Below are 24,221 nucleotides of genomic sequence, written 5' to 3' on the forward strand. Positions count from 1 at the left end.
TCTTTCAAACTGCATTGCCCAGTGTTGAAGGCTGTGAACAGACACTTTTCCTCTTTTTTGACATGTCTAGAACTCTTCTCAGTTGTTTTTCCTGCAGTCCTTGCAATTGAATCTGTGCAGATCTACAGAGGCACCTCAACTCTGATGTAAGGGACACAGGAATGAAAGCTACTACTCATTTCTCTCCTATCTGCAAGTGCATATATTCACTTACTTGGTCAAATACCACTGCAATGGATTCTTATGAGAATTTAAGTAAAAAGATGCAAATCCTCTGACACTGCAAATGTGCATCCTTCAAATGAAGAGGCCATAATGATTTCACCACTGAGAATTTGGTTATTTGAGATTGGAAAAGTGCATTCCTCTAGCTAGCTTAACTGCCTTTAAATTTTTGCTTCATGTGTATTGCCAGCCCTAGCTATTGGTTCTGGAGACAAGTATCGGTCCTTACTATGTTCTAGTTTGCATGTGAAATTATAAAGAACTGGGGGCAGCTCTGCAGGTAGAGCAGCCTAAAAAGGCAGTCCCTAATGTGGCAACATATTACAACAATGCTGGTGTGAGCAGGTTGTCAATAGCTTTTGGTCAACACTTCTTAGTCTGGACAAATCAACACTTCTTAGTCAGACTTGGTAGGCTGACATTTTTTGCCATCTCTAAAGTAGCAAATGTACTCAACAAAATCATAGGGGAAGGGAATTTCAGCCAAGAAACTAGTGGTGCATTTGTTTTTATTTTATTCTTAAATCCATGCTCAAATGATCACTCACTTAAGGAACCAGGTTAATCTGTGCTAAAATATTGAGGCCATATTTTTGAAGCTTTTTACTAATTTACAGATCCCTTGTGTGGTAAGTTGTAACAGGTAGAGCAATATAGTTCTAATGACAACTGAAATGGTTAACCTCTTTTTAAAAAGGCTGTTTTTAAAGATACCACATCTTGGTATCATTGGAGTTGGCCCCTCAAATTTGGCTAATCTTATACATTAAATGTTTTGGATCAGACTTGACATGACTTAACTGAAACTTTCCTAGTGTTAGGGCTCTTCAAAGTAACTTTCAACTTTTGAAATCTCTGTGAATCTAATTAAAGCTGTTAAATGTCATTGTACTTAGAGATTTGCTGAGAAGAGTTTAATTTAGGATAAATGTAGTCTAGCTTTCAGGTAAGACTCTTCCTATGGATCTTTTATTTCTCTTACACCTTGCACCTGCATATCATTATTGCACTGAATAACAATAGGCACAGTAGGCACAAACCATTTTTGTTTGCATGGAAAATGTAGAAATGTGGAAGGAGTGTAGAATCCTGCATGCACAATAAATACAGTAATCATAACATGAGCTAAGGGAGGGATGGATGTCAGCCATCATATCCCTCTATATTCCTCTGTGACTTAACACCAGGAGAATCTAAAGGGTTTGTTTCAAATTGTAAAGGTCCAAAATAATGGGGATATAGTCTATTACTGTTGCTGTTTGAAAGAGAGAGTTTAATAAATCAGCATTTAATTTAAAACAAACAGAAACACCATTATTTAATGTACTCAAACATTCTCCCCTTGTACTTGAAATCTAAGCACACCAGTGTTTTATTACTACTTGAACACAGAGTAAACATTATTTTCTTCTCTTCTATTGCTTTGAACATCTGCTAGTTGCAGCTGGATTTTAGTAACATAAGGAAAATGAGAATTATAAGAATTCTGAATTCTTCATTGTCCAATCTGTGTGATAATAAAGTGAAAATGGACTTGTCAATGCTATCCTAGAGAAAAATTCTGATTTGTGCTGCTAATCTGATCCCTGACTCTATGCTTGAAATATAGTTAGAGTTTCACAATATGAAGAAGAGAAAATATTTATAAGGATATGAAATATATTTGGCAGCATCTTTTTTTACTTGAGTTTCTAGCTGAAGTCCTAATCATGAAGTTTTAGGAAGCTATTACAGAATTTATTTTTCCAAGATATTCCTGGAGAAAAAAAAGTGTTTTACTCTGAGTTTTCTATGTTCATTTTCATAGCATGTTTAACAAAACATTTAGAAAACAAGAGTTTTACATAGGGAACTGTATAAAAAAAATTTAAAAATTACTCTGTGCTTCAAGGATGAGCTGTTAGGGAGAAGGAAATACCCTCCAGGTTCAGTTTTGTGCTCCTTGTACGTGTTGAATGGCAAACTCTGTGCTTCAGATAAGAAGCATGTTGTGATTCTTGTTTTGGTAAGGGCTTAGATCTCAGCTGTGCAGTGGTATCTCCTGCATGGATCCTGTACAGTAATAAGTGTCTCATAATTGTGAAAAAACTATCAAAGAGAACCTCCACAGAGAATGAAATAGTATAATTTTTTCATTAATTTTAACCTCAGATTTACAAATGACATCTCTTAGAAGAACTAAGATGCCTTCACTAGTTGGCCCAGCCCATATTCTGCAAAACAACAGTGTGACTTCATGAGGAGTGCAGTTGCAGTAATAATTGTGGTTATCTGAATCTTAAGTATCAGCCAAATATATCCAAGTGAAAATTGCATTAACCATTTTAATGAGTAAGAGTAAAAATGGCAGGGGGATTCATTATGTCAATAACTGAATTTTGAACTAATACTAGTTCTGAACATACAGCAGGGCAGTGGGGGAGAAATATGCATTAATTCTCTCCTTCAAGGGTCTGTGACCATTGAAATGTACCATGGCTAAGATACAGTTTTCTTCTGTTTTATTACAGTTCCTTTATGCAACTTACATTGCTCCATCTGCCAGTATGGACACTGGACTTCATCAAGAGAAGAAAAATATAATTTATCACAAAATTGACCCGGCTTTTGAGGACCTTTTTGACCCAGCAGAAGAACATATCCTCACTGTTTTGCTGGAACCATGGATGAAGATGGTGGAAGAAGACAAATACACTTATAGAAAGGTAATATCTGGATGACACCATGAAAAATTCTTATTTCAGGGAAGAAAATCACAAGATCATTTATATGAACCCTGTTGTATTTATACTCCAGAAGGGAGAAGTATTACAAGATGTTTTACTTACTCCTTTCTTTCCTGATAAGTTGAAATAGGCTGAGTTCTTTGTGGAGAGCACACTTCTCATGTGAAAGGAAGCTGTGGGCTTCATGGACTCCTTGGCCTGTGAACTGGGGAGAAACACATCTTGCTGTGGTAAAATTTATCTCTGCACTCAGGAAGTTTCATGTTTCTGCAATTGTACCATTGATCAGAAGTAATATTTTAATGATGGATTGCCCACAAACACTCTGTATTTTTAATGATAAGCACGTAGTGAGGTGGTTTTTTAGAGTGTCGGTGCAGTGACAGTAGATATTTCTGGTGTTTAGAATTTAAGTGCAGTTACTGCTTAGCATAGAGGAAATTTGATGTGGTGGTTCAGCTGTATTTGCCCCAAACAATTTTTGGATTGTTGCTCTGAAAAAGTGGCTCAGAGGTGTACTCAGTTCTAATCCCAAAATGTTCTGAAAGTTTGAATTGAGCATGCTCATGGAGGTCAGAGGAAAGGGCTGCAATCCTGGCTGTGCCTCTGATCAATAACAACAAGAAATGGTGATGACAGTGGTGGATGCTGTGGCTCTCTGTTATTTGTAAACTTACCTACAAGTTGCTTGCTGAAGGTCAAACTCCTTCTGGGTGCCACAATATGAGAAAGATACAAAGCTCTTGGAAAGTGTCCAGAGGAGGGCTATGAAGGTGGTGAAGGCCCTTGGGGGGAAGCCTACAAGGCCTGAGGTCACTTGTTTGGCCTGGAGAAGAAGAGAGTGAGGTGGTCTACAGACACCAGTCTCTTCTCTGTGGTGCCCAGTGACAGGACCCAAGGGAATGGCCCAAAGCTGTGTCAGGGGAGGTTTAGGTTGACTATTAGGAAAAGTTATTTCACCCAGAGGGTGGTTGGGCACTGGAGCAGGCTCCCCAGGCCAAGCACCAAGCCTGACAAAATTCAAGAAGTGCTTGGACAATGCTCTTGGGCACGTGGTGTGACTCTTGGGGATGTTGCTGTGCAGGATCAGGAGTTGACTCAATGATTCTTGTAGGGCCCTTCTAACTCAGGATACTCTATGATTCTAATTTCAAGTCTTTAGCATCTCTCTCTTGGAAATAGAAGGAGAAACTTATAGTGGAAAGTCATGAGAGACAGGGCAGGAAGTTGGTTCTTGTTCCTGTTTTTCTTCAGTATGAGGTTAGATGAAGCATCTCCAATTTATAAGAAATATCATCATTTATTGATGATACTTCTGTCAGCTTGTAATAACATTCCCACATTGCCCACTGCAAAATATTTTGACATCTCCTTTTTCAGAAGTTTTGTAATACAGTCTGTTTTTGGTTCTGTATCATGTATGCATGTAAGAAAAACTAGATGAATTGATACCTAAAATTAAAGTTGAGAATGGTCTTCTAACCAGTATTAAAATTTAAAAACAGATTGTAAGAACAGAAAAGAGACATAGAGCTATCTTCAGCACTTTACAACCAAGAAAGTTCATGGAACAGAGGTCTTATCCATATTCTTGATTTTAATAGTCTTTGAGGAAATTTTTTTCCTCCGTGGGTTTCTGTAAAGTGTATCATGAGTGATGTATCTTCAGCCTCACTGTAAAAGTGAGTTTCATGGTTTAGTCATGCAATAGGAGAAAAAATGTGTATCTTTATTTGTTTGGAAAGGCCTCCCTGATAATTTCACCTGGTGCCCTAGTTTTGTATATGACAAAGAACAAGTAAATAATTATTATCTTGTCCTGTTCTCAATGTTGTTATGCTTTTACAAGTTTCTGTGATATCCCACTTCAATTAGATCTCCCTGAAACTGAAGAATCCTAGACACTTTGACCTCTCCTCCTACAAAAGGTGTTCCATACCTTTGTTGCACTTATTGCCCCATCTGTATGTATTATATTATTTTGATGAGATGCAAGCAATACTCAAAGTCTGGATGCACCAGGGATCATCCAGTGGCAGAACCATGTTTTCTGTTGTGCTCTTTGCCCATTCCTAATTGTCCCTGTCATTTTGACTCCTGGTGAATTTTGAGTGGATGTGCAAAATGTAAGCTAATAGCCATCTGTAAATGATTCCAAGATTTCCTTCCTAAGTAATAACTACTAATGGAAAGCCCTAATTTGGAGCTTACTGGAATGACTTAATGTTTATTATCGTTGAATTCAGCTGCCCTTTTATCACGCAGATGCTAAAGTGTCCTGCTATCCTGCAGCTTTTCACAGTCAATTTAATTTTTTGCTCTGTGGAATCATTTTGCAAACTTTGTTGTCTCCTCACTCACCTCCTTTCCACATAGTTTCTGAATGTTTAAAAAACAACCTCAGTGCAGGTCCCTGTGAGACTACAATAGGAACCCCACCCTATAATGAAAGTTATTTATTTCTTTGGTTTTGATTTTCTACCTTCTACTTAATTCACGAGGGGACTTTCTCTCTCATCCTGTGATAACATAATATCTTTTAGAAGTTTTGAAACTTTGAGAAACTTAGTGAAATGAAATATAGTAATCCAAACACATCTGTAAAATATTTTCTTTGCTTTTCAACGTCTTTTCCAGCCTTTCAGATAAATTATTTTTTCTGAACTATTTCAGCTATAACTCTTTATGACCTGCAATGCACCTTGGAATTGACTGATACTTTCATGAATCTGAAATTTTATGTAATTTCTATCAGGCTAGTTTTAATCTTTTGTAGTTGGGTATTTTCTATGTGTGCTATCTGTAAGGGTTGTCTAGAGTCTATTGCCGGTCCTCACTGTGTCAAATCATCAGCACAGCCGAGGGTTCTCGTACATCGTTTTTGCGTAAGAAGGAGTCTGCTTTAGAGCTCTCTGTTTTCACTGCTTCTAGTGAAAAGTAAGAATTGAAGAGATATACTTTTCCGTTAATATGTTTGATCAGTTTATATCTCCTTGAGTTAACCACGGGATAATCTCTTGCCCTTTCAGTTTGGAGGATGTGTTCCTTTGCAAGTGAAGCTACGTGCAGACTTCTTAGTGCTCTAACAACACAAAGATCTTAATCTGAGCACAGAAAACCCCAACAAAATCCTTTTGACTGCACAATGCAAGTGTTTGTGAAGAGTCACAATACAAAGACATTAAACGACCTGTTCTAGGAGGCACTAGAGTCTCTTTGTACTAGCTGCAGGCTGATAGTTAGGCACACTCCTTCCCAAGCACAAAGACAACGTCTGCTTTGTATTTTATTCAGTCCCTGGCTCTACTCTTCCCCTTTGTTCTACTCTATATCAGGATATATTTGGCCCATAATGAAACAAGATATTTTATCAAGAATTAGGTGAGTCCAAAATTGTTCATTTGGGACATATTCAATATATCTACATTTTTTCTTTAAATGAAGTATGAAATCAGGAGAGTTTCTTTTTACTGTTGACTCTCATTCTGCCTCTGTCTGCTTTCTCTTTAAACTTTATGAAAAATGTTTTGAATTGTTTTACTATTTCATTTTAAACTATATTTTCTTCTAAGGGAAAGAATAGCCCAAAGCACCTTATAACAATGGAATAAAGTTACGTTGAGCTTGAAGACATTCAGATAACACAGTGATTAGTGTGGTATTCACATTTAGAATATTTTTCTAAACATTTTCTTCTCTCTCTGGCGCATAAACACTTGTATAAGACAATCACAGCTCTCTAATCTTTGTAATGGGCATGCAGATCAGTGTAAGGCATTGGCTCGATTTTGCTAAATATCCTAAAATCTGCATTAAAATGATTTAGGCAGCAAGGAAAGTTATCACCTATCTCTTTCATAGTTACTGATTGTTTGTACATAACTGAAGAATTGCTCTAGTTACATACAGCTTCTAATTAAGTTAAAATGCCAACTTCATGGATTCAAATCACACACAGTTAATAATTTAAGAAATAGGACAAGACTGAAAGTCAGAATGCTTTCATCTTTATTGTTTAGCTATTTTAACATCTTTCTCAACTTAAATTTGTGTTTCTCTAAATCTGCGGCACTCTGTCTTCTTGACATTTCCCTTTGAGAGTCCTAGTTTTAAGAACTGGTTTTCTGCTTCTCAGTGGCTGTTTGGCATACAATTTGCTGGTATAGGCAATCAGGTATGTCTGATCCAATATACACAATATAATATATGCAAAACATACACAATATATTATGTACACATTAGAATTTAGCAGTTTTTGAATCAATTTGCCTAAAGTTATAGTTAGGTTATTTAGTAGTTATCTATAGAAATCTGCATCTGAGCCTATGCAGATGGGAAAAGTGTGTTCTACCAGAGCTATTGATAGAATTGTTTGTCACAAGAATGTGACTTCTTGTCTCTTCTAGACATCAGTCTCATCGCTGACAGATGTATTCTTTTCCATCCACTGTCACTGGCAAAATGCCCATGTAGTTCTCCATCTTTCTATAATGTGTACTGTAGGGGTGATACAAGATATTATTTTTATTAGGTGGAGTTGGTGGAAGAAACTCAACAGCTGGACTCCGTGTACTTTAGAGAGCTCCAGGCTTTGCATCAAGTGAGTTCCGAGAAGGATGAGGTAAGACAAGTACCTACTAACAAAAACAAACCCTTTCTCTGACGGAGAGGGTTCACACTTTGAGTATCAGCAATGTAAAGCTGATCAGATGCTAGTTTGGAGAAGCAAATAGTCTGATTTCTACCATTCATTTTGGGGACTGATTGACAGCCATTGTGTTAATTAGATACACAGGTCTTCTGTCAGTTCCATCAACATCAGACCTAAAGTCTGTGGAATGTGTTTTGGGCCTCTACTCCTGAGTAAATGGCTCCATTTCAAGGGAATTACAGGTATATATTGGATTATTTGATTATGGAACCTGCAGACACTGATATGTTTAAAGCAAACATAAAAGTAAAGCTTGCTAGGAGCTGGAGCCTTAACTCAATTTATTTTCTTAGTGATTAGAAAGCTATTTTACAGAGATAGGTTATCTAATGCAAGGATTATTAGACTGAGCAAAATGCAGAGGTGAAAAAAACAGTTATGCAAGCAAAATATTTTCTCCCCTCAGAATACTGTTGCTGACACGGGGGCTCTCAAAGAAGATCAGCACTTGCCTCAAGTTCCCAAAGAATTGGCAGGTCCTAATCTGTCTGACCTGATCCATGACAAAGAGAAGTTAGAACAGTTCCAGGCTTTTCTTGATAAGCGTTCTGCTAGGTATGTTTCTTCATTATTGTTATTTTACCTGTTTCTAAGTTCAGAAGAAATATGTGCTAATGATCTTGGCTATCTAAATGTTGACAGATTTTAGTCTTTTAAAAAATGTTTTTGCATATTTATGAAGCACACAGACACATTGTTCAGACAACTGAATTGTCTTAACATGTTTGGGGTAAAAATTCTCCTGTCAAAACATATTTGTATTACAGTTCTGTTTTCAGTTTCTGCTTTGATTAGTGGCAAACCCATGAGTAGAACAATTAGCCTATAATGAGTAAAATTTTCTCTTTTTTAGTACAGATTCAATTTAGTACATTTTAAAAATTAAAGCTGGTTATTATAAAAATGTACAAATAGAAAACAGGCATGTTATTGTCACAGTGTGACAGCAACCACAGTTTTGTGTCTGCTGAGCAGATTTAAGTACTAGCTTGTAGCAGATACAATTTTAGGCAGGGTCTTTGAAAAGGTGAGTCTGTTTGTTTTAAAAGTAAGATCTGAACAGAAGCTGATACTCTTTCTTTTGTCTTTAAATTGTTGCTTCCTTCCTTTAGTCGGGCTTCCCATGAGTTGATGCTTTGCGTATTGATTGTTGCTTCTAGTCAAGCACTGCTATAGCTTTACATTGGATATTAGTCAGCTTTTTCAAAACTGCCCAGAAAGGGACATCTGGCACCAAACTCCTCTGGCCAAGATTCAATGTCATCACTTCTGCTTATCACATAGGTTCTCTTTGCAGTCAGAGAGACAAAAATATACACTTCTGACACAATATTCCTAATTCTGAAGGTAAAATCTAAAACCAGTTTGGATGGATCATTCCTAAGATTACTGACTACAAAAGGACTGCAGATAATGAGTTCAGATGGAAATTCTTATGGTCTAGCTGCCTATAGTCAGGTGACTTCTGAGTTAGTTGCCTAGAGCAGTGGTCTCCAAACTTCTTGCTGATGCATCTCATCAGTAAAAACTTTTTGAGTGTGGAACCCTAGTGTGTATGTATAAATATATAATTTTTTATACATTATATACATGTGCTACTAAAGTTTTAATATTTTCTTGCTGCCCCTCAACAAATGGTCTTGGACACCCCCTTCACATACTGCGGTTCAGAGACCACTAGTCTTGAGTTCCTCTCTAGTTCATTGGGGAAATGGTAGGAATCAGCAGATAACAGGTCATGGACAGGTATGCTGAATTGTTTCTGGTATTTCCTGCTTTGTTCATCACAGACAAGTCTAATTTTAAGTGGTAGAACCAGGCAGAGAAATGTTTAATTTATGGAGCCTTTTTTTTTTTTTTTAAATAAACCTTCATAATGAAGAAAAACATTTGAAAAAGTCTCTCAACAGTGTTTTAGGGCTGGGTCCAGACTAGTTACTCTGGAGTCCAGCTGGCATGCTACAATAAAGGTGCTTAATGGTACTGTAAGCTGAAGGGATCCTAGAACTAATGCAGTCTGGAAAATGTCAGAAAAAACCAATGAACACGTCATTTGCCTTTTCATCAAAACTTATGGTTCTGATAATATCCAAATGTAAGTGATCCAAGTTTCAGGAAGCACAGGCTGCTGAGTGCCTGTGCACAAATTCTGGTAAGAAACTAAGCAAAGCTCCATTAATTAATACTTTTTAAAATGTATAGGATATATTCACACAATTGCAGGACAGTTTTTGTTACTTCGGGTTAGTGAATTACCACTTGTTAGTCCCGCCAGGCTAATTGACTGTGGATGTGCTGCTGATCCACTATGCCAGGATAAGCCACCACTAAACAGTTTATCTAACACACTTGAAGATTATATATTTTACTTTTTAAAAAGATGCACATATTTGGTCAGTTTTCATAGGTAGATGCCAAGGAGTTACACCATAAACCACAGTAATTTGGATCACTTGCATTTGGGTGAACTTAGTCATGTTGTGATGAACTAGCAAATGAAAGAATTTCAGTCTCAATAGAACTTAGGGTTCAGTAAGGGTCTCAAAAGACTTTTGAAAGGAGAACATCTGTTCTTAAATCAGTCAGATGCTTTTGAACATTTTACTCATAGAATAATGTTTTGAAAAAGCCAGTTATTAACCAAATGGAAAACTGAAACAGATTTGTCTGAATTCAATGTTTCATTTTTCCTGCTGCAGATACAATGAATGTACTCACTAAAATGTTCATATAACTTCAGCTAATAAGATACTGTCAGAAAACAGTCAGATAAATTAAACCGAAATTGTAGATATGTCATTTATTCTGTTGTCTGGTTTAGAGAATGAAACCATTCTATGATTCTATGAAAACAAATTTAAATTTATAGTGTACACTCAAACATTATGAACAATATATAGATTGAGAACTGCATCTTTGAAATGATTTGTCACGAATTAAATAAGTAATAGAATTGGTAATTTATGAGAAAGCAGCCCACAAAAAGCCCTAGAAACAAATTTTGCCATTAATTGTTTTTATCTGCTCAGCTGCAGACTGACTTAAACTCTAGCACTTCACACGGGGCAGGAAGGGGGTGATTTCTTGGGCTGATGTTCCCAGCTGTCATCCCTGCTCCTTTCTCAGGCAATATAACAAGGAGGCAGAGCAGGAGGTGTCAGCTCATCTCTCAGGGGCTCGCAGCCTCAGTACTGATTCAAATTCTCATCTGCTTCACTCTTCATTCTCTCTGTGAGCTCTGCACGACGGTTCTGGTCCACAGTCCCTGCTGGATTTAGCAGTGGCATATTGAGGAGGTTACTCCTTTCAGGGTACCCCCTGATGGGACCCTAAGTGAGATCTCTAAGATAAAAGTTTGCTCTGCCTGTTCAGCAAGTGCCATGATCTCAGCAGATGGTACTAGCAGAGAAAAAATGACATAAAATTTCAGCCCAATCTGACCTGGTATTTAGGTCCTGAATACTTCGGTATGGTATAGTTGTGGTTAAACTAATAACTCCCTAGAATGTTGATGAAATTAACTCAATATTGAAATAACATTCTGTTTAAATTTGTTTGTAGCATGGATCTCATGTGCTGGCTAGATATTGAAGAGTTCAGAAAGATGCTCCAAATTGATGAAGAAAAAAGTGATGAAAAATTGAAAGACATTAAAACCAAGTACTTAAACAATGAGTACTTCTTTGGACCCAACAGCCCAGCTACCAGAGAACAACAAGAAGAGGTAGCAGTCACAGAGCCATTCATAAAGAACAGTCACTGTGACTGAGATAAAAATCCACAAGTGGGTCTGCTCCAGCTTTTCTCCAAGCTATCTCCTCAAATCTTGCCTATATTTTTGGCCACAAGTATGGTTCTATTATGGTTGTATAGGTCCCTTTCTTCCTGTTCAGGCTTTTCCTCCCTACCTCTTACAGAACATCTCTCCTGAACTGTGATCTAGGCCACAGTCAAAGCATGCACAAGACAGCTCAAAACGTGTAAAAATGACTTTCAGGCACAGTGACTTGTTCCAGTTTTCTATTTTAGTATGTCAGTAAAGCCACAGACAGCAAGTCTGAGCTGTGGTGCTCTGATATATCTTGATGCTTAGGCAATTTACTTGGTCAAGCTGGGGTATTATTCACCAGAGTCTGTATCCTATTATAGGTAGGGACAAATGTAATCTGTTCCCTTTTATGAAAAGTACATGTGAGCCTTGGGTAAGCATGCATTAAGTGCTTTGCTTACAGTTAAGCTCATGCTTTGCTAAATCAAGGATGTAGAGAGATAAAGGACTTTTGGTATACACAAACGTTTATGTCATGTGTTATTGTATTTGGATTGCTTAGCTAATGCATTCAGGTGGAGGAAGGAGACAAAGCCTTCATGATCAGCTTTCGGCAGAGGCTCTGCTACAAGTTCAGCAATGTGTCCAGAAGAGATTAGAAAAACAATGGCTGCCATTGTTTCTGGCAGAAGAACACCGTGGGGCAGAGGAAGAAGCAAAGGTAATTTTTTAACAACAGCAACACATACAGACATTGTTTTTTGTTTGGCTCATAATTTACCATTGGGGTAGAAAGGTTCAGAGGAAAAGCAGCCCACAATTTACTTTTAGTTTACATTGAAAGAGGTGCTGTAGCATGTACAGGTTGAAACATTTATCTTGGTAAGTGTGAAGGCAGTTCATCTGAAGGCTTAGTTTAGCTGACAGTATTATTGTTAGATACCAAATCTGAAGGAGCTGGTGTTAGCTCTGCTGCCATCCAGCCTGCCAGGAGAGTGACCTAATTTTTGCTGCACTGCTACACTCTCCCTATGCCATTTTGCCTTAGCCATACAGTTGCACACTGAAGAAATACTGCTTTGTGTAAAGAATGTTCCCAAGGGGACCAAGACACAAGCAAATGAGTGAGCTTCCCATGTCGTAATTCTTTCTCTTATGCTGTCCATATTCTCCCATCTGGAGCTGCAATGCCTGCAGAATCGACTTCAGGACTTGTGAAATTCTTCTGAGTGGGGAGGTTAACTGCTACAAGCCTTGCTCCAATTGGTTACTTCAGAAAGCTGCCAAAAAGCTGGGAGTGAGGAGCCTTTCACTCCTGCTGGTTCATTAGGAAGACTGAGGAATGGGCAGAGCTAACATCTGCCTTTTATGAGTGCCTCTGTGGCTGTGATCCACATAAAGGGATCATCCTGCTGGTGGGCAGAGGCAAAGACTTGGGTTTTGCACTTCCATAACAGCTCTGACATGTGAATGTCATAGAGAGGGAAACTTCAAAGTTCGACCAAGCAGACAAACATGCAACTGCATTGCTTGAAATGATAATTTTAACATTGATTATGTTAATTAAATTTTAAAAAATCCTAACCCTCTGCCTTTTTTTAGCTGAACTTTGCCTCCTTTACAAGCCCTGGCAGAAGACCAATAAGGCTAAGCTGCTTCCAGGTCTGGAAGCTAGCTCATGCCTCTTTTTGCACCTGCTGCACTGTGTTGGCAGGGAGATTAGCCCAAGTAGTTTAGAAAATGCTGTATTCAACTCAAATAAACAGTTTACAGGAAATACATAGTTCTAATGAGCTTTTAGTCTATTCCTAACTCCATTTATGTCCAGTTGCTTTTTTCTTTTTCTTATTGAAAATTCAGAGGATGAAAAGATTCTTTGAAGAAAGTATTTTAGAAGAAGTGAAACCAGATGACATTCTTCACTGGCTTCATATTTCACAGTGACAAAACAGTGTGGGCATGCTATGTAGTCCTTATTCAGGAAACCTGCCCTTTGTTTGAGGTGTAATTCAGCTACAAAGAAGTTGCAGGATCAAGTCTGTATTTATGATACAGCTGTACAAAGGAACTAAAAATATTTCATACTAAAAAAAAATCAAACCCAAAATTTATTCCTCACATAATTGGTCCCTTAGAACATTATGGCTGCAGCAAACTCCGCTACCAGTGGAGTGCACAGTTTGATGGGTATTGCTTCTTGTCTTCTCTAATTCCCCAGTCTTAATGATCGGATGTTCATTTATAGCTGAAGAAGGGATGGCATTCTGTGCAGGTCCACAACAAGTTTCAGACATAAAATCCATAAGAAGACATATAAACTGTTCTACCACTGGGGTCTTAATCATTAAAAGGCTAACCAAAAAAAAGAATATTTAAAAAATAGAATAATAATATTTTGTTCAGCTATAGATGAGGGATATAACTGAAGATCTTTCACACAAAGACCAGCAAAAGACAACCAGGATGTGGAAGGCGAGTGAAATTTGCTATGTCTCTTGTGTCTGCAGTTTCACAGTCTTTTTCATTTGACCCTTGCACATTTTTCACAATTTCCCTGTTGACAATGTGAGGCCCAAATGTAATGCTGTTAAAAGCAATCATGACTGTACTGGTTACAGTGGACTGATTACTCACATTACTCCTGAATTTAGTTCCCCGCTGGATGTTCATGGCAAATATCTCTCCCTTTCTGTCTGGAGAGGTCATACTTGAAAATAAAGGTCTCTTGTCCTGGGCTTTGGAGCACTATTAACACTCCTTAAACTAATATTGTACCTTTAATTCACATTTATCTGTGTTTTGCATGCAGTGGACTTATTTGGACAAGCTGTTCATTCCAGCATCTGGTAGTTTATTTATTATTGCAAGTGGATTACGTGCAGACACAAAAGGGAATGTGAAATATGCAGCAGAGTGGGCAGGTTTAATCATATCTCACAGTATCTGTTTCATTTAGAATTGTATTTTAATCTCACAGCACTGAGATAATATCAAATTTAAACTTTTTAAACCTTTGTAATAATAGATTTCATCAGATGTTTGCAAGTTTTTTTCCTCTTGAAGAGCAGTGAACTTTTTGTGATTGCCAACATACAAGTTGTGTACATTTGTTCAGTTGAACTTTTATTGTCTGTTGAAATCAAACTAGAGACCCGGTCACCAATTATCCATGCAAACCATCAGCACAAAAGGAATCCAGAGTGCCTGTGGGTTCTGTTAAGTGAGTTTTCCATTTGCCTGTTTGTCAGGGAGATGATTGTTCTCCATGTTCTGCTTCAAGGTTGTTGACCCATAAAATAAGTCGTGTTTACATACTGCTATAAGGATGGAAGCAACATTTTGTTCTTCCCTTCATGAATATGCCCTAGAAATAATTTTTCTCAAAAGTTCCCTAAATTCTGGTCACAGGGAATAGAACATGTTTGGAGAAGTGGAGAAGGGCTTGGAAAATCCAGCCCTACTGCCTAAATTGAGCTGACTTTATTTTCACCAAAGGACCCTCTGGACAGCCACCACCCTCCTTGCCAGGGCAGGCTGTTAACTCTGGCAGGCTCTGTGACAGGACTGAGCATAACCCCTGCTTTTAAGATAAGTTGCAGAAACCCTTTCAGCTTATGATCAGCTTAGATTTCCAGGACTGTTGGCAACAACTAAAAACGTTTCTGACCGATGCTCACCACTGAACAGCACTCCACCCTTCCAGGACTTCAAGAGTTTTAAACCACTTTTAGAAGATGGTTTTCATTCATCCATCTGATAACAAAAGGGGGTTGTTTGGCTTGCTGTTCAGCAACAGCGCAAGAACTGTTTGTTCAGGAAGGCAGGCCAGCATGAACTTCAGTTCAAACAAACTGTCCCTGCATAAGCCATCTTTCTTTCCCCACCCTTTCCTGGCTGCCTACTGTTCTGTGCTTGGCAGCGTGAGGATTTCCAAAATGTCTCAATGACTTTAAATTCTATTTTACTATTGGTAGCTTTATTTCATGGAGAGCAAAGTATCTGGCTTCTGTGGGTGATCATAGCAACACATTTCAAACCTCATTTTGTTGGTGAGATCCCTGTCAAAAGCATTTTACAACTTTAAGCTATGTGGTTTGTGTGTTCCTTTTCCTTTGTTGTTTGTTTGCATAAAACTCAAACTGTTCTCTAGAAAAGTAGCCCATTACCATAATCAATAACAAGAGCTGTTTCTATACTTTGTAGTATGCAGTCATATGGTCTAAATCATTGTCAGTCATTTCCTCTCCATCATATCTTCCAAGAAATGTTCCCCAAACCAAACTTAAAAAAAAAAAAAAAAAAAAAAGGAAAGGAAGAAATGAAACCTTACCACATTTTATTGTATCCATGTCATAAACTCATAAACTACTGAAAGTTAGGGTCAGTGCAAAGATAAGAATCAGACAGTTTACACTAACTAATGCCTTTGTTATTGCTTTTTGAAACAAAGTTTATTTGGTGCCTCTATTTTTTCTTTTGACAGCATGTGGACAATAAGAGTGTTTCTTCATCTAGTGAAATAATTGCTTTCCGCAAGGCGCTCTTGGATCCAGTGACAGCAAATCTGTTTCAACGTTTTGTGGCACAGAAGGGAGACCTCCTGGGGAATGGAGTGCTCTTTTGGCAAGAGGTGCAAAAGTATAAGGTAGGGTGGTAAAACAGAGCAAAGGGAATAGCGTTCGATTTGTCAGCAAATGCATCCATTCATGCACATTAGGAGAATTTTAACAAAAATATCTATAGGCATTCTGTTGTTCATAGTAAAGCCTCTTTCATTGTTTAAACTGTTTTTTTCATCAGTGAAAATCCTCACTTCTTAGGGGTAGCTATTCTTGACTCAAAAGCATTATCCCTGTATTTCTTTATGCTTCTTCAAACCATAGCATTCTTCTGAGTCTCTAAAGGAACACTGCTATCTTGCTAATGCCCAGAGTTTGGTATACATCTGTTGAGCAGTAGAAATATGCAAGCATTAAAATGTTCATTCTGTCCTTTTAGCTGCAATCAGAATTTGGTAATTTCTCAAAAATGAGAGATAACTTTAAAATTCAATCAAATTTACAGATATAAAGATGGTATGAAAAAACCCCTATATGTACAATGCAGATCACAGCTCCCTTGCACTTTGCAGAATGAAATTTGACTTGAGCTGAGCTTGGGACCAAAGTGAAATGGGATGAGAAAGGTCAGCAGGGATTACATCCCTCCCATATATATGTAGTTTTGTGAAATTGCTTGTGTGGGTTGAAATACAATAGAGAATGTCTGGAGTGAAACTTTAAGACATAATGCAGCCTCCTAGGAATATCCTGGACTGAATGCAGGGTCACCCCAGATCTTTCATGTATTCCTCATTCCTTTTTGCCTCTGGGATATTCCTGATGCAAAAGTGCTGCCAGAGTGCAGAACCTCTTCTGGGCTCCTGAACATAGCCTATGTGCACATGGCAGGCAGGGAGCATGAGATTAGCTAACGTGCTCAGAAACTGGACTGTAAACACAGTTGCTGTTGCAGTAGCACTTGGAGATCTGCTGCAGGCATGTGGGTGTACTTTCACTGTTTATGAATTTGAATTCGATGTCTGCATTAGAAGGTGAAGCTCCTCCTGTTTCCAGGGGACAATCTCTCTTCCCCACAAAGGTTCTGATCTCCAGGCAAGGGATCACTGGCTGAAATGCTCTCTGGGGGTGCTGCTGTCTCTCTCATGGTTACAGAGTGATTACCTTAGATTAAAACTCTGACATGAAGGTACCTGGTGTTCCATGACACAAATCCTTTTCTAGATATTTGAAGTTTTGTTGATTCTTGTGACTCTTCATTGCTACATTGTGGAGGACATGGAAACTTTCTGCAAATTAATGTGGAGCGTGCTCTTAATTCTTTGCTTTGTAGAACTGCTCTCTGAAGAAAGCCTTCATTGTTTTTTGTTCCACCCCCTTTCCTGCATTTATGTTAATTTTATTTGTCTTGTTATCCAGAAAAAGTAGAATCTGACCAGATTTCTCCATGCATGCAATGTCATGGTTGGCAGTTGATGTTCTTTGTAGAAGCAAAGGGCTGGAGTAGTAGGAGTGTTGTGGGTCAGGCTGAGCTGCAGGAATATTGCCAAAGGCGTGGGCAGCACTTTGCACAGTGCATACTTGTATTGTCTGAGCCCTATCATGCCATCAGTTTAGACAGAACTCCCTTTAGCTGTCAGTGCATTGCTCCCATAACCCATCAGGCTGGAGGCACATCTTGGGACAATCCAAAACCAAGATTTTTTTTTAAAACAAATATGAAGAAACATAACTCTGTGGATCATTTCCATCTGGTTATCTATGCTCAGTCTCAACTCTCTTCATATCATATGGCTTGTTTGTCTTCCCTCATACTACAGCTCTCTGCCTTCTATGCTAGATGAGCAAAGAAAGCCATTATATATATAGTAAGGATATATTAAATATGTTTTTGCATTGCCTTACTTTCTTTATTATAGTTGTTATTATTCTTTTTTTTTTCCTTCCCAAAACTAAAAATATTCATAACAAAGCAAGCCAGCTCTTTCACATACCACATTTCTGTTTAAAAGTCATGGTTTTAATTTCTTTGCAAAGTAAATATGTAGCCTTCTATACCAAAACTAAAATCAGATTCTTCATTTAAAGAGCTCTCTTCCTGACAACTCTTGAGTGGTCATTGTGTCTCTAAGATATATGTGATAGTCTTCTAGTGTCATGTTAATTTCTTGAAATATACAGATAAAGGGAAAGTTCGTGTTTCAAAGTGTTGGAAGGACATTCTTTGAATTATTTTTCCTTCATGTCAAAGTCCAACGGTGGCATCGTCAGGGTGTCAAAACGCAGCAATAACAGGTTTTACAAGAACAATAGGATCACATTAAAAAAATAGAAAACCCCAGTGTTCCTTTGACATCTCACTCCTGTAAGTTCAGGTTTGTTTTGTATTCTGTAGTGTACAGAGTTATTTCAAACCCTGAGGTTTTGGGAAACTAGAAAATCTTAATGAATGGTGAAAGTAGAAGATTTCAATAAATGGAAGATTGTACTGGTAGCTGACAGTGTCCTCTCTTGTGACAACACTCCTAGTTATCTAGTACCCTCTAAATATTTTCCCTCTTTTGTTGGAGCGTTTCTTTATCTTTTATTTGCCATGGCTATGCAAGTCATAGCAGGCTCATTGTGAAAATCAGTGCCTTTCACACTTGTAGATGTGTTTCTCTTTTCAGAAATGTCTATTTGCCAGTAATGCATTTAAAATCTAAGCTGTTATATCCAAACATGCAGGCAGAAATTATCACCTAAAATCAATGATTGCCATGTATCTGCATTTGCAAACCAGAAGCCTCATGCATGTCTGAAGTACGGTTTTGACCATGCACATTTACCAAAAGAATTTTGCCTTGCATACTGAAGGAATTTATTGTATAATTTTTTTTTTTTTTTACTATTGCTCTTTGATGACTGGTGCCCTGTAAAAGTTCTTGCCTGTGTCTCTCTCCATTGACTGAAAATGGTATTTTTTATCTTTCAGGACTTGTGCCATTCTCATTGTGATGATGCCATAGTTCAGAGAAAGATCACAGCTATTATTGACTGCTTTATTAATTCTGCCATACCCCCAGCTTTGCAGATTGATATCCCACCTGAACAAGCAAAGAAGATTGTGGAGCACAGGAAAGAACTAGGACCTTACATTTTTAGAGAGGCACAGGTAAGAAGCCGAGTGATAGGTCTGGCCAGAGACTGACTGCCTGATTTTAAGAACAGTCTTCATTGCTTATGTGACAGTTAGGACTCCACACACAAGCTTGGGCTTGAAGGAGAAAGCTACAGTCATATATTTCAGTGACTGTAAGGTCTTCAGATTTATCCTGCTCAATAAAGAAAGTCTGTGACAGCTGGCTGATCCTGGAAAGGTGTTATCCAGGTCTGTGTTACAAATTCTGGCAGTAGAAATGAATTCTGTCTATGTTCTTAATTGCTTGTTCTTTACCACTTGGTTAATTTCACAGAAGTAATTTGTAGTTAGAAAGTCCGTGGTTTTCAAGTTTTATGAAAAACGCAGATGTGAGTCAAGCACAAAGACAGCTTAACTTGCTGAATGTCTTTCCCTCCTTTATTACAGAAAGTGTGTATTAAATGGCTGTAGAAAATTTTCTCTCTGATCTTTCTATTAATCATGTTGAATAGCAATTTTGGAACTTTACTACAGACTTACTATTTTCTTATCCCTTGATACTGCCTTGTCTTATCTTCTAAGTCCAAGAAAAGTAGTTGTTGTTCTTTTCCTATAAAATTCCCACTGACACCTTTAGACATCAACTGTGAGTCCATAAAGTGGATGACAAGAGATGAATGATTTGTCATAGAAAACGGTTCATATAGGTCCTAAGAGAAAGAGAAGTCTCATTTCAGCCTGTGTAAAACCCAGTGAACTCCAGAAATCTGGCACAAAACCAAAGGAAGAACTAGGCCAAAAAGCTGTGACTGGAACCCGACAGTGGCTTACATGTCACTTTCAAGCCTTTTGAGCCAGAAGCAGTGAGCATGCTTGGCTGCTTTGAAGCCAAGTTTCTCTTAAACATCTAAATAAATTGAAAAATGTGAGCCTTAGTACGTGCAGCAACAGAATTCACTGAGCCCCTCTGTTTGCTTTTCTAAAATTGTTTTTCTTATTCTAGTTCAAAAATGACCCTGTGAGAGATTATATAATTTAAAAATTATCCAAGATTTGCTCATAGATCTGTAATGTGGTTTAAGAGCCTTTCCAGAGGCAAAAAAGTATTTCCTTTCTCTTAAGGAAAGGAAAAAAAGCCCTCTCCCTAATGAACTGAATATTTGAAATACTTGAGCAGAACAGTGGTGCAAAAGCAATTCTACTGGTGTATATTTTATCAAGAATACTTGTAAAAAGTGATGGATGTTTTCATTAATGCAAACAATTGTTTAGGGAAATGTAAAAAAAGAAAATGTCTTTTAACTGTGTTTTAGGAAGATTTCTCACCAGTAATAAACACACTGATGAAAAGCATGTGCCGAGCAAAGCTGGGCTGAAATGTCAGGACAGAGTACGTGGGAGGAACAAGGCTGTGTGTTCAAAAAAAATAGTTATCTCATTCTGCATTTCATTTTACAGTCAACTGTTTCCTTAATGCGGTCAAGATTGACTTTATTTTCTTCCTGTGCAGATGAGTATTTTTGCTCTTCTGTTTAAATTTTGGCCAGAATTTTGTGAATTCCAAAGTGATCCAGAGAGTGACAAAATTCTAGCGTCCTTGGAGAAAAAAAAGGAAAAAGATATGCAAAAGATGGAAGGGATAACAGCAAAGGTAAGGCTCATAAAGTTTCAGGTGACCGCTGATGAACTGAATAACATGAGCAAAGATACATCAAATAAAATATCTCTTTCTCAGCCTGATCCAAAGCTACCTAATCTTGTTAGATTTCAAGCTTTACACTCAACCCAGTCCTAAGGTGATTACTTCCCAATTCTGCCAGTACATATACATATGTTTGAGTTTAAGCGGGTGAGTCAATGGAATACTCCTTTCATTAACCAGAGGAAAAAATGTATTTTAGTCACCTTTTGTGCCAAGAGAAGAGCAAAGAAGAAGGCTGAATTAAGAACAATAAATCTGTGTACAGTCTGTGTGTACTGTGGGCTACTGCAGACCTGTTTGCACTTTCATGATATATTGTCTTATATTAGAATTTACATTCTGGACCACAACTGAAATCAAACCAAACCCAAACCAAAATTGATTTCATATCTGTTTTCCAGAAGGACCATTTAAAAATCCTGCACATTGTTTAAAAAATATTTATGTGGTAATTAATTTGCATAATCTTTGCCTTTGCTTGAATATTTTCTCAGCTTTGAAAGTGAAGTTGTTAGACTGTTCACAGCAAGTTTCCAGACAGTTCCAGCACATTAACAAAACTGTGACCTCTACAATGGAATGCTTGTTTGTAAAATTGTTTTTCTTGGATTTTTAAAATTAAAATATAATGGACTTCTTTTTCTATTGATTATAGGCTTTGAAAAAGTTTATTTTTTATTAAATACAATTGTTTGGCAAGCTTTGAGGAGAGAACATTCTTTTAAGGACAGAGAAATTACTGGACTTGCAGACTATAATAAGTAGCATTACAGAGACCTTGATGTATTCTAAATGCCACGTAGATGTGTGGAGATGTTCCACGTGATGTGAGCCACACAGGTATCTGGACAGATACATAGGCTCACAAGAACATATATGCATTGTTATTTTTCTTATGCACATGAAAGCTGAGGACCAGTGAAGCATTACTCAAGGCCACACAGCGATGTCAAGGGAAGTCTAAAATCCAAGAACTCATCTTACTTTCTCCAGAGCACAATGTCTCCATATATATATGTCTGCCAAGGCCATTGGCAATACTTATAGTGCAAGAGTGAAATATTTCAAAGTAACACACTTTTACATTTTCACAGACTTATTTTCCATCTGTTTGTTGCCTGTCTATAAGATTTCTGATCAAGATCAAGGAATAAAGAAGAAATATTAGGCAGGAGGGCAAAAGCCTAGCTTTTATGGAGAGCAAATCGGAATGGTGAATTATGCTTCTAAGCAGAGAAATAAAGTAAGAAATGGTAGAAAATTGCAAGCAGAGAATACAGCTTTGTAAACATTTTGTACGCTATTCTTCTCCTCACAAAAAAAAAAAAAAAGATCAGTAAACCAGTTACCTTTTAAAATCTCTTAAAGAGTGGGTGCAACACATAATTTTTTCCAGTACACTAAAATCCTTTTTTCTTTCTGTTATTGTTTAAAGAATTTGCCATTTCCTGTTCTCTTGCCTGGGAAATCTTGAGATTTCTCTCCTCTCAGTGACAGCATAATTCAAATGATGCAGTATCAGTATGAAGGATACTGATAACTTTCATCTAACATGAGCAACAGCAGGTTCACTTGTTGGCTTGTGGAAGGTGATGATTTCTTGGCAATGAAAAGATGGACTATCTTCCTCTGCCCAACCAGGCTCATTGAACAAGAGCAAAGCTCTGGCAAGGGTTAGAAACAACTTTATATATATATATATATATATATATATATATCTCCTCTCCACCCCACAGATCAGTTGCTATTTTGGGTTTATCTCAAACAGAAAAACCATACTCCTAGGGGAGGAATTTGCTTTCTTCTTCCTTTACGCATGTCCCTGGGGCACTGAATCTACCTGTGCTCACCTCAGTTTTAGAACTGAACAGATAAGAGTTGGACTTTTATGAAGTATAGTGGAAAAATGGGCAGACAAGGAGCTGTTCACTGAGCAATGATGCATAACTTGGTATTGTTTGACTATCTCAATATTTTTTGTGTGCCTATTTGTTATTTAAGGGGCAAAGTCTACCAAAGAGTAGAACTCATCCTGGCAATGGACTTTTTCCTTTGTTAGCTCCTAGATGCACATCCACATACTTTCAAATATATAAGTCACTTCTTTCAGACTGCCTTGATGCCAGTACTAGTATTTTGTTGTATACGTGATTGCATTTTATCTCCAAAATAGATTTTGGATTTTTTTTGCTTTCAAGTGCACAAAATAGCTTTAAATTTTTAGCTTTAACTTACATTGTAGATTTGTACATACTCCTTCCATGTCCTTATCAAAGAAAGCCATCAACATTATTTTCCTTTTCTGTGTTTCTGCTATGTCTCTTAGCAATAAGCTTATTTGTTAGTAAGTGGTGTAATGGCATGGGATCTAAATCCACTATAACATTGCTTAATTTATTATGAGAAGTAATTTTTAAAGACCTTGCTTAATTCACCATTCTCATTGAGAGAGCCAGCAAACATAAACTGCAGTGCAGTAGTATTCACAATGGCTCTGTGTTTGCATTGGCATCCCCATTCCACGAAATGAGTGTGCCACAGAAGCTGCTGAGCCTGTTTCTGCAGAGAAGATCAGCATCACACTGCCTGGGCAGCTCTGTACCCAAAAGTCACTCTTACAGCTGGTGGGTTCATAGGATAGTGGGCATTATGACAAAGGAAAAAGAACTTTGGGAGCAAGGAAATGAGACAGAGTGATCCTTTTCCAGAGCTTTCAGGGACTTACTAAGTGACTTTGGGAACAATTTGATCCCCTTTTTTCCTCTCACTTTCTCTCTTGGAACATGGGAGGGTTATATTACTCAGCTTTTGGAGAGAGCTCTTTGTGATGTCAAATATGAACATCGAATTGATGTTTATGAAGAGTTTTGGGATCATCAAACAGAATGTGCAAAGGAGAAACAAACCAACATGAAAATGACAAACAGTTAATCACCAGAGCAGTTTGCCAAGGGTTACAATACCTTGTTCTTCACTGTAGACTCTACATTGCCTGTTTTCCTAACTTGTATACTTGTAGTTCATACACAGCTACTGGACCAAGCTGGAATTAATCACGATGAATCTTGCATTCTACATTTTATACCTGAGGCCAAATTAGAGGCTCGCAATGTTCTCTCTGTCATTAAAATATATTCTGTTGCAGATCTGACCTGTCACCTAGCTATATTTTGGAGCAGGTATTGAATCTGAAAGAAAGATATCTGTAGGAGTGTAGAGGACAGGAAACATAAACTAGAACAAAGACATGCTTTAAAAAAGCAGCTGATACTTTAAAGTATGCTCAGTATGATGAATTATGAAGCTAAGCATTACAAAACATTACTGCAAATGATACTATCTCATTTCCAATGACAATTTTTGGTTCCTCAGACTTTGCTTTTTACTTTAGCTCTGTAACTATTGTTC

The 24,221-nt window shown here is 37.6% G+C and overlaps 1 protein-coding gene across 2 annotated transcripts in view; it reads left to right on the top strand.

The window, feature by feature from the left end:
- RGS22 (regulator of G protein signaling 22) overlaps window positions 1–24,221 on the top strand; it is a 60,227-nt gene that overhangs the window by 31,099 nt on the left and 4,907 nt on the right. For both annotated transcript variants that reach the window (XM_063171780.1, XM_063171789.1), the window contains 8 exons: window positions 2,736–2,930; window positions 7,483–7,572; window positions 8,069–8,217; window positions 11,224–11,386; window positions 11,994–12,152; window positions 15,915–16,076; window positions 18,965–19,144; window positions 20,622–20,762. In XM_063171780.1, coding sequence (XP_063027850.1) covers window positions 2,736–2,930; window positions 7,483–7,572; window positions 8,069–8,217; window positions 11,224–11,386; window positions 11,994–12,152; window positions 15,915–16,076; window positions 18,965–19,144; window positions 20,622–20,762 — 1,239 coding nt within the window. The remainder of the gene's footprint in view (window positions 1–2,735; window positions 2,931–7,482; window positions 7,573–8,068; window positions 8,218–11,223; window positions 11,387–11,993; window positions 12,153–15,914; window positions 16,077–18,964; window positions 19,145–20,621; window positions 20,763–24,221) is intronic.

Source organism: Melospiza melodia, chromosome 1 (genome assembly GCF_035770615.1).
Source record: "Melospiza melodia melodia isolate bMelMel2 chromosome 1, bMelMel2.pri, whole genome shotgun sequence".
Lineage (NCBI taxonomy): Eukaryota > Metazoa > Chordata > Aves > Passeriformes > Passerellidae > Melospiza > Melospiza melodia.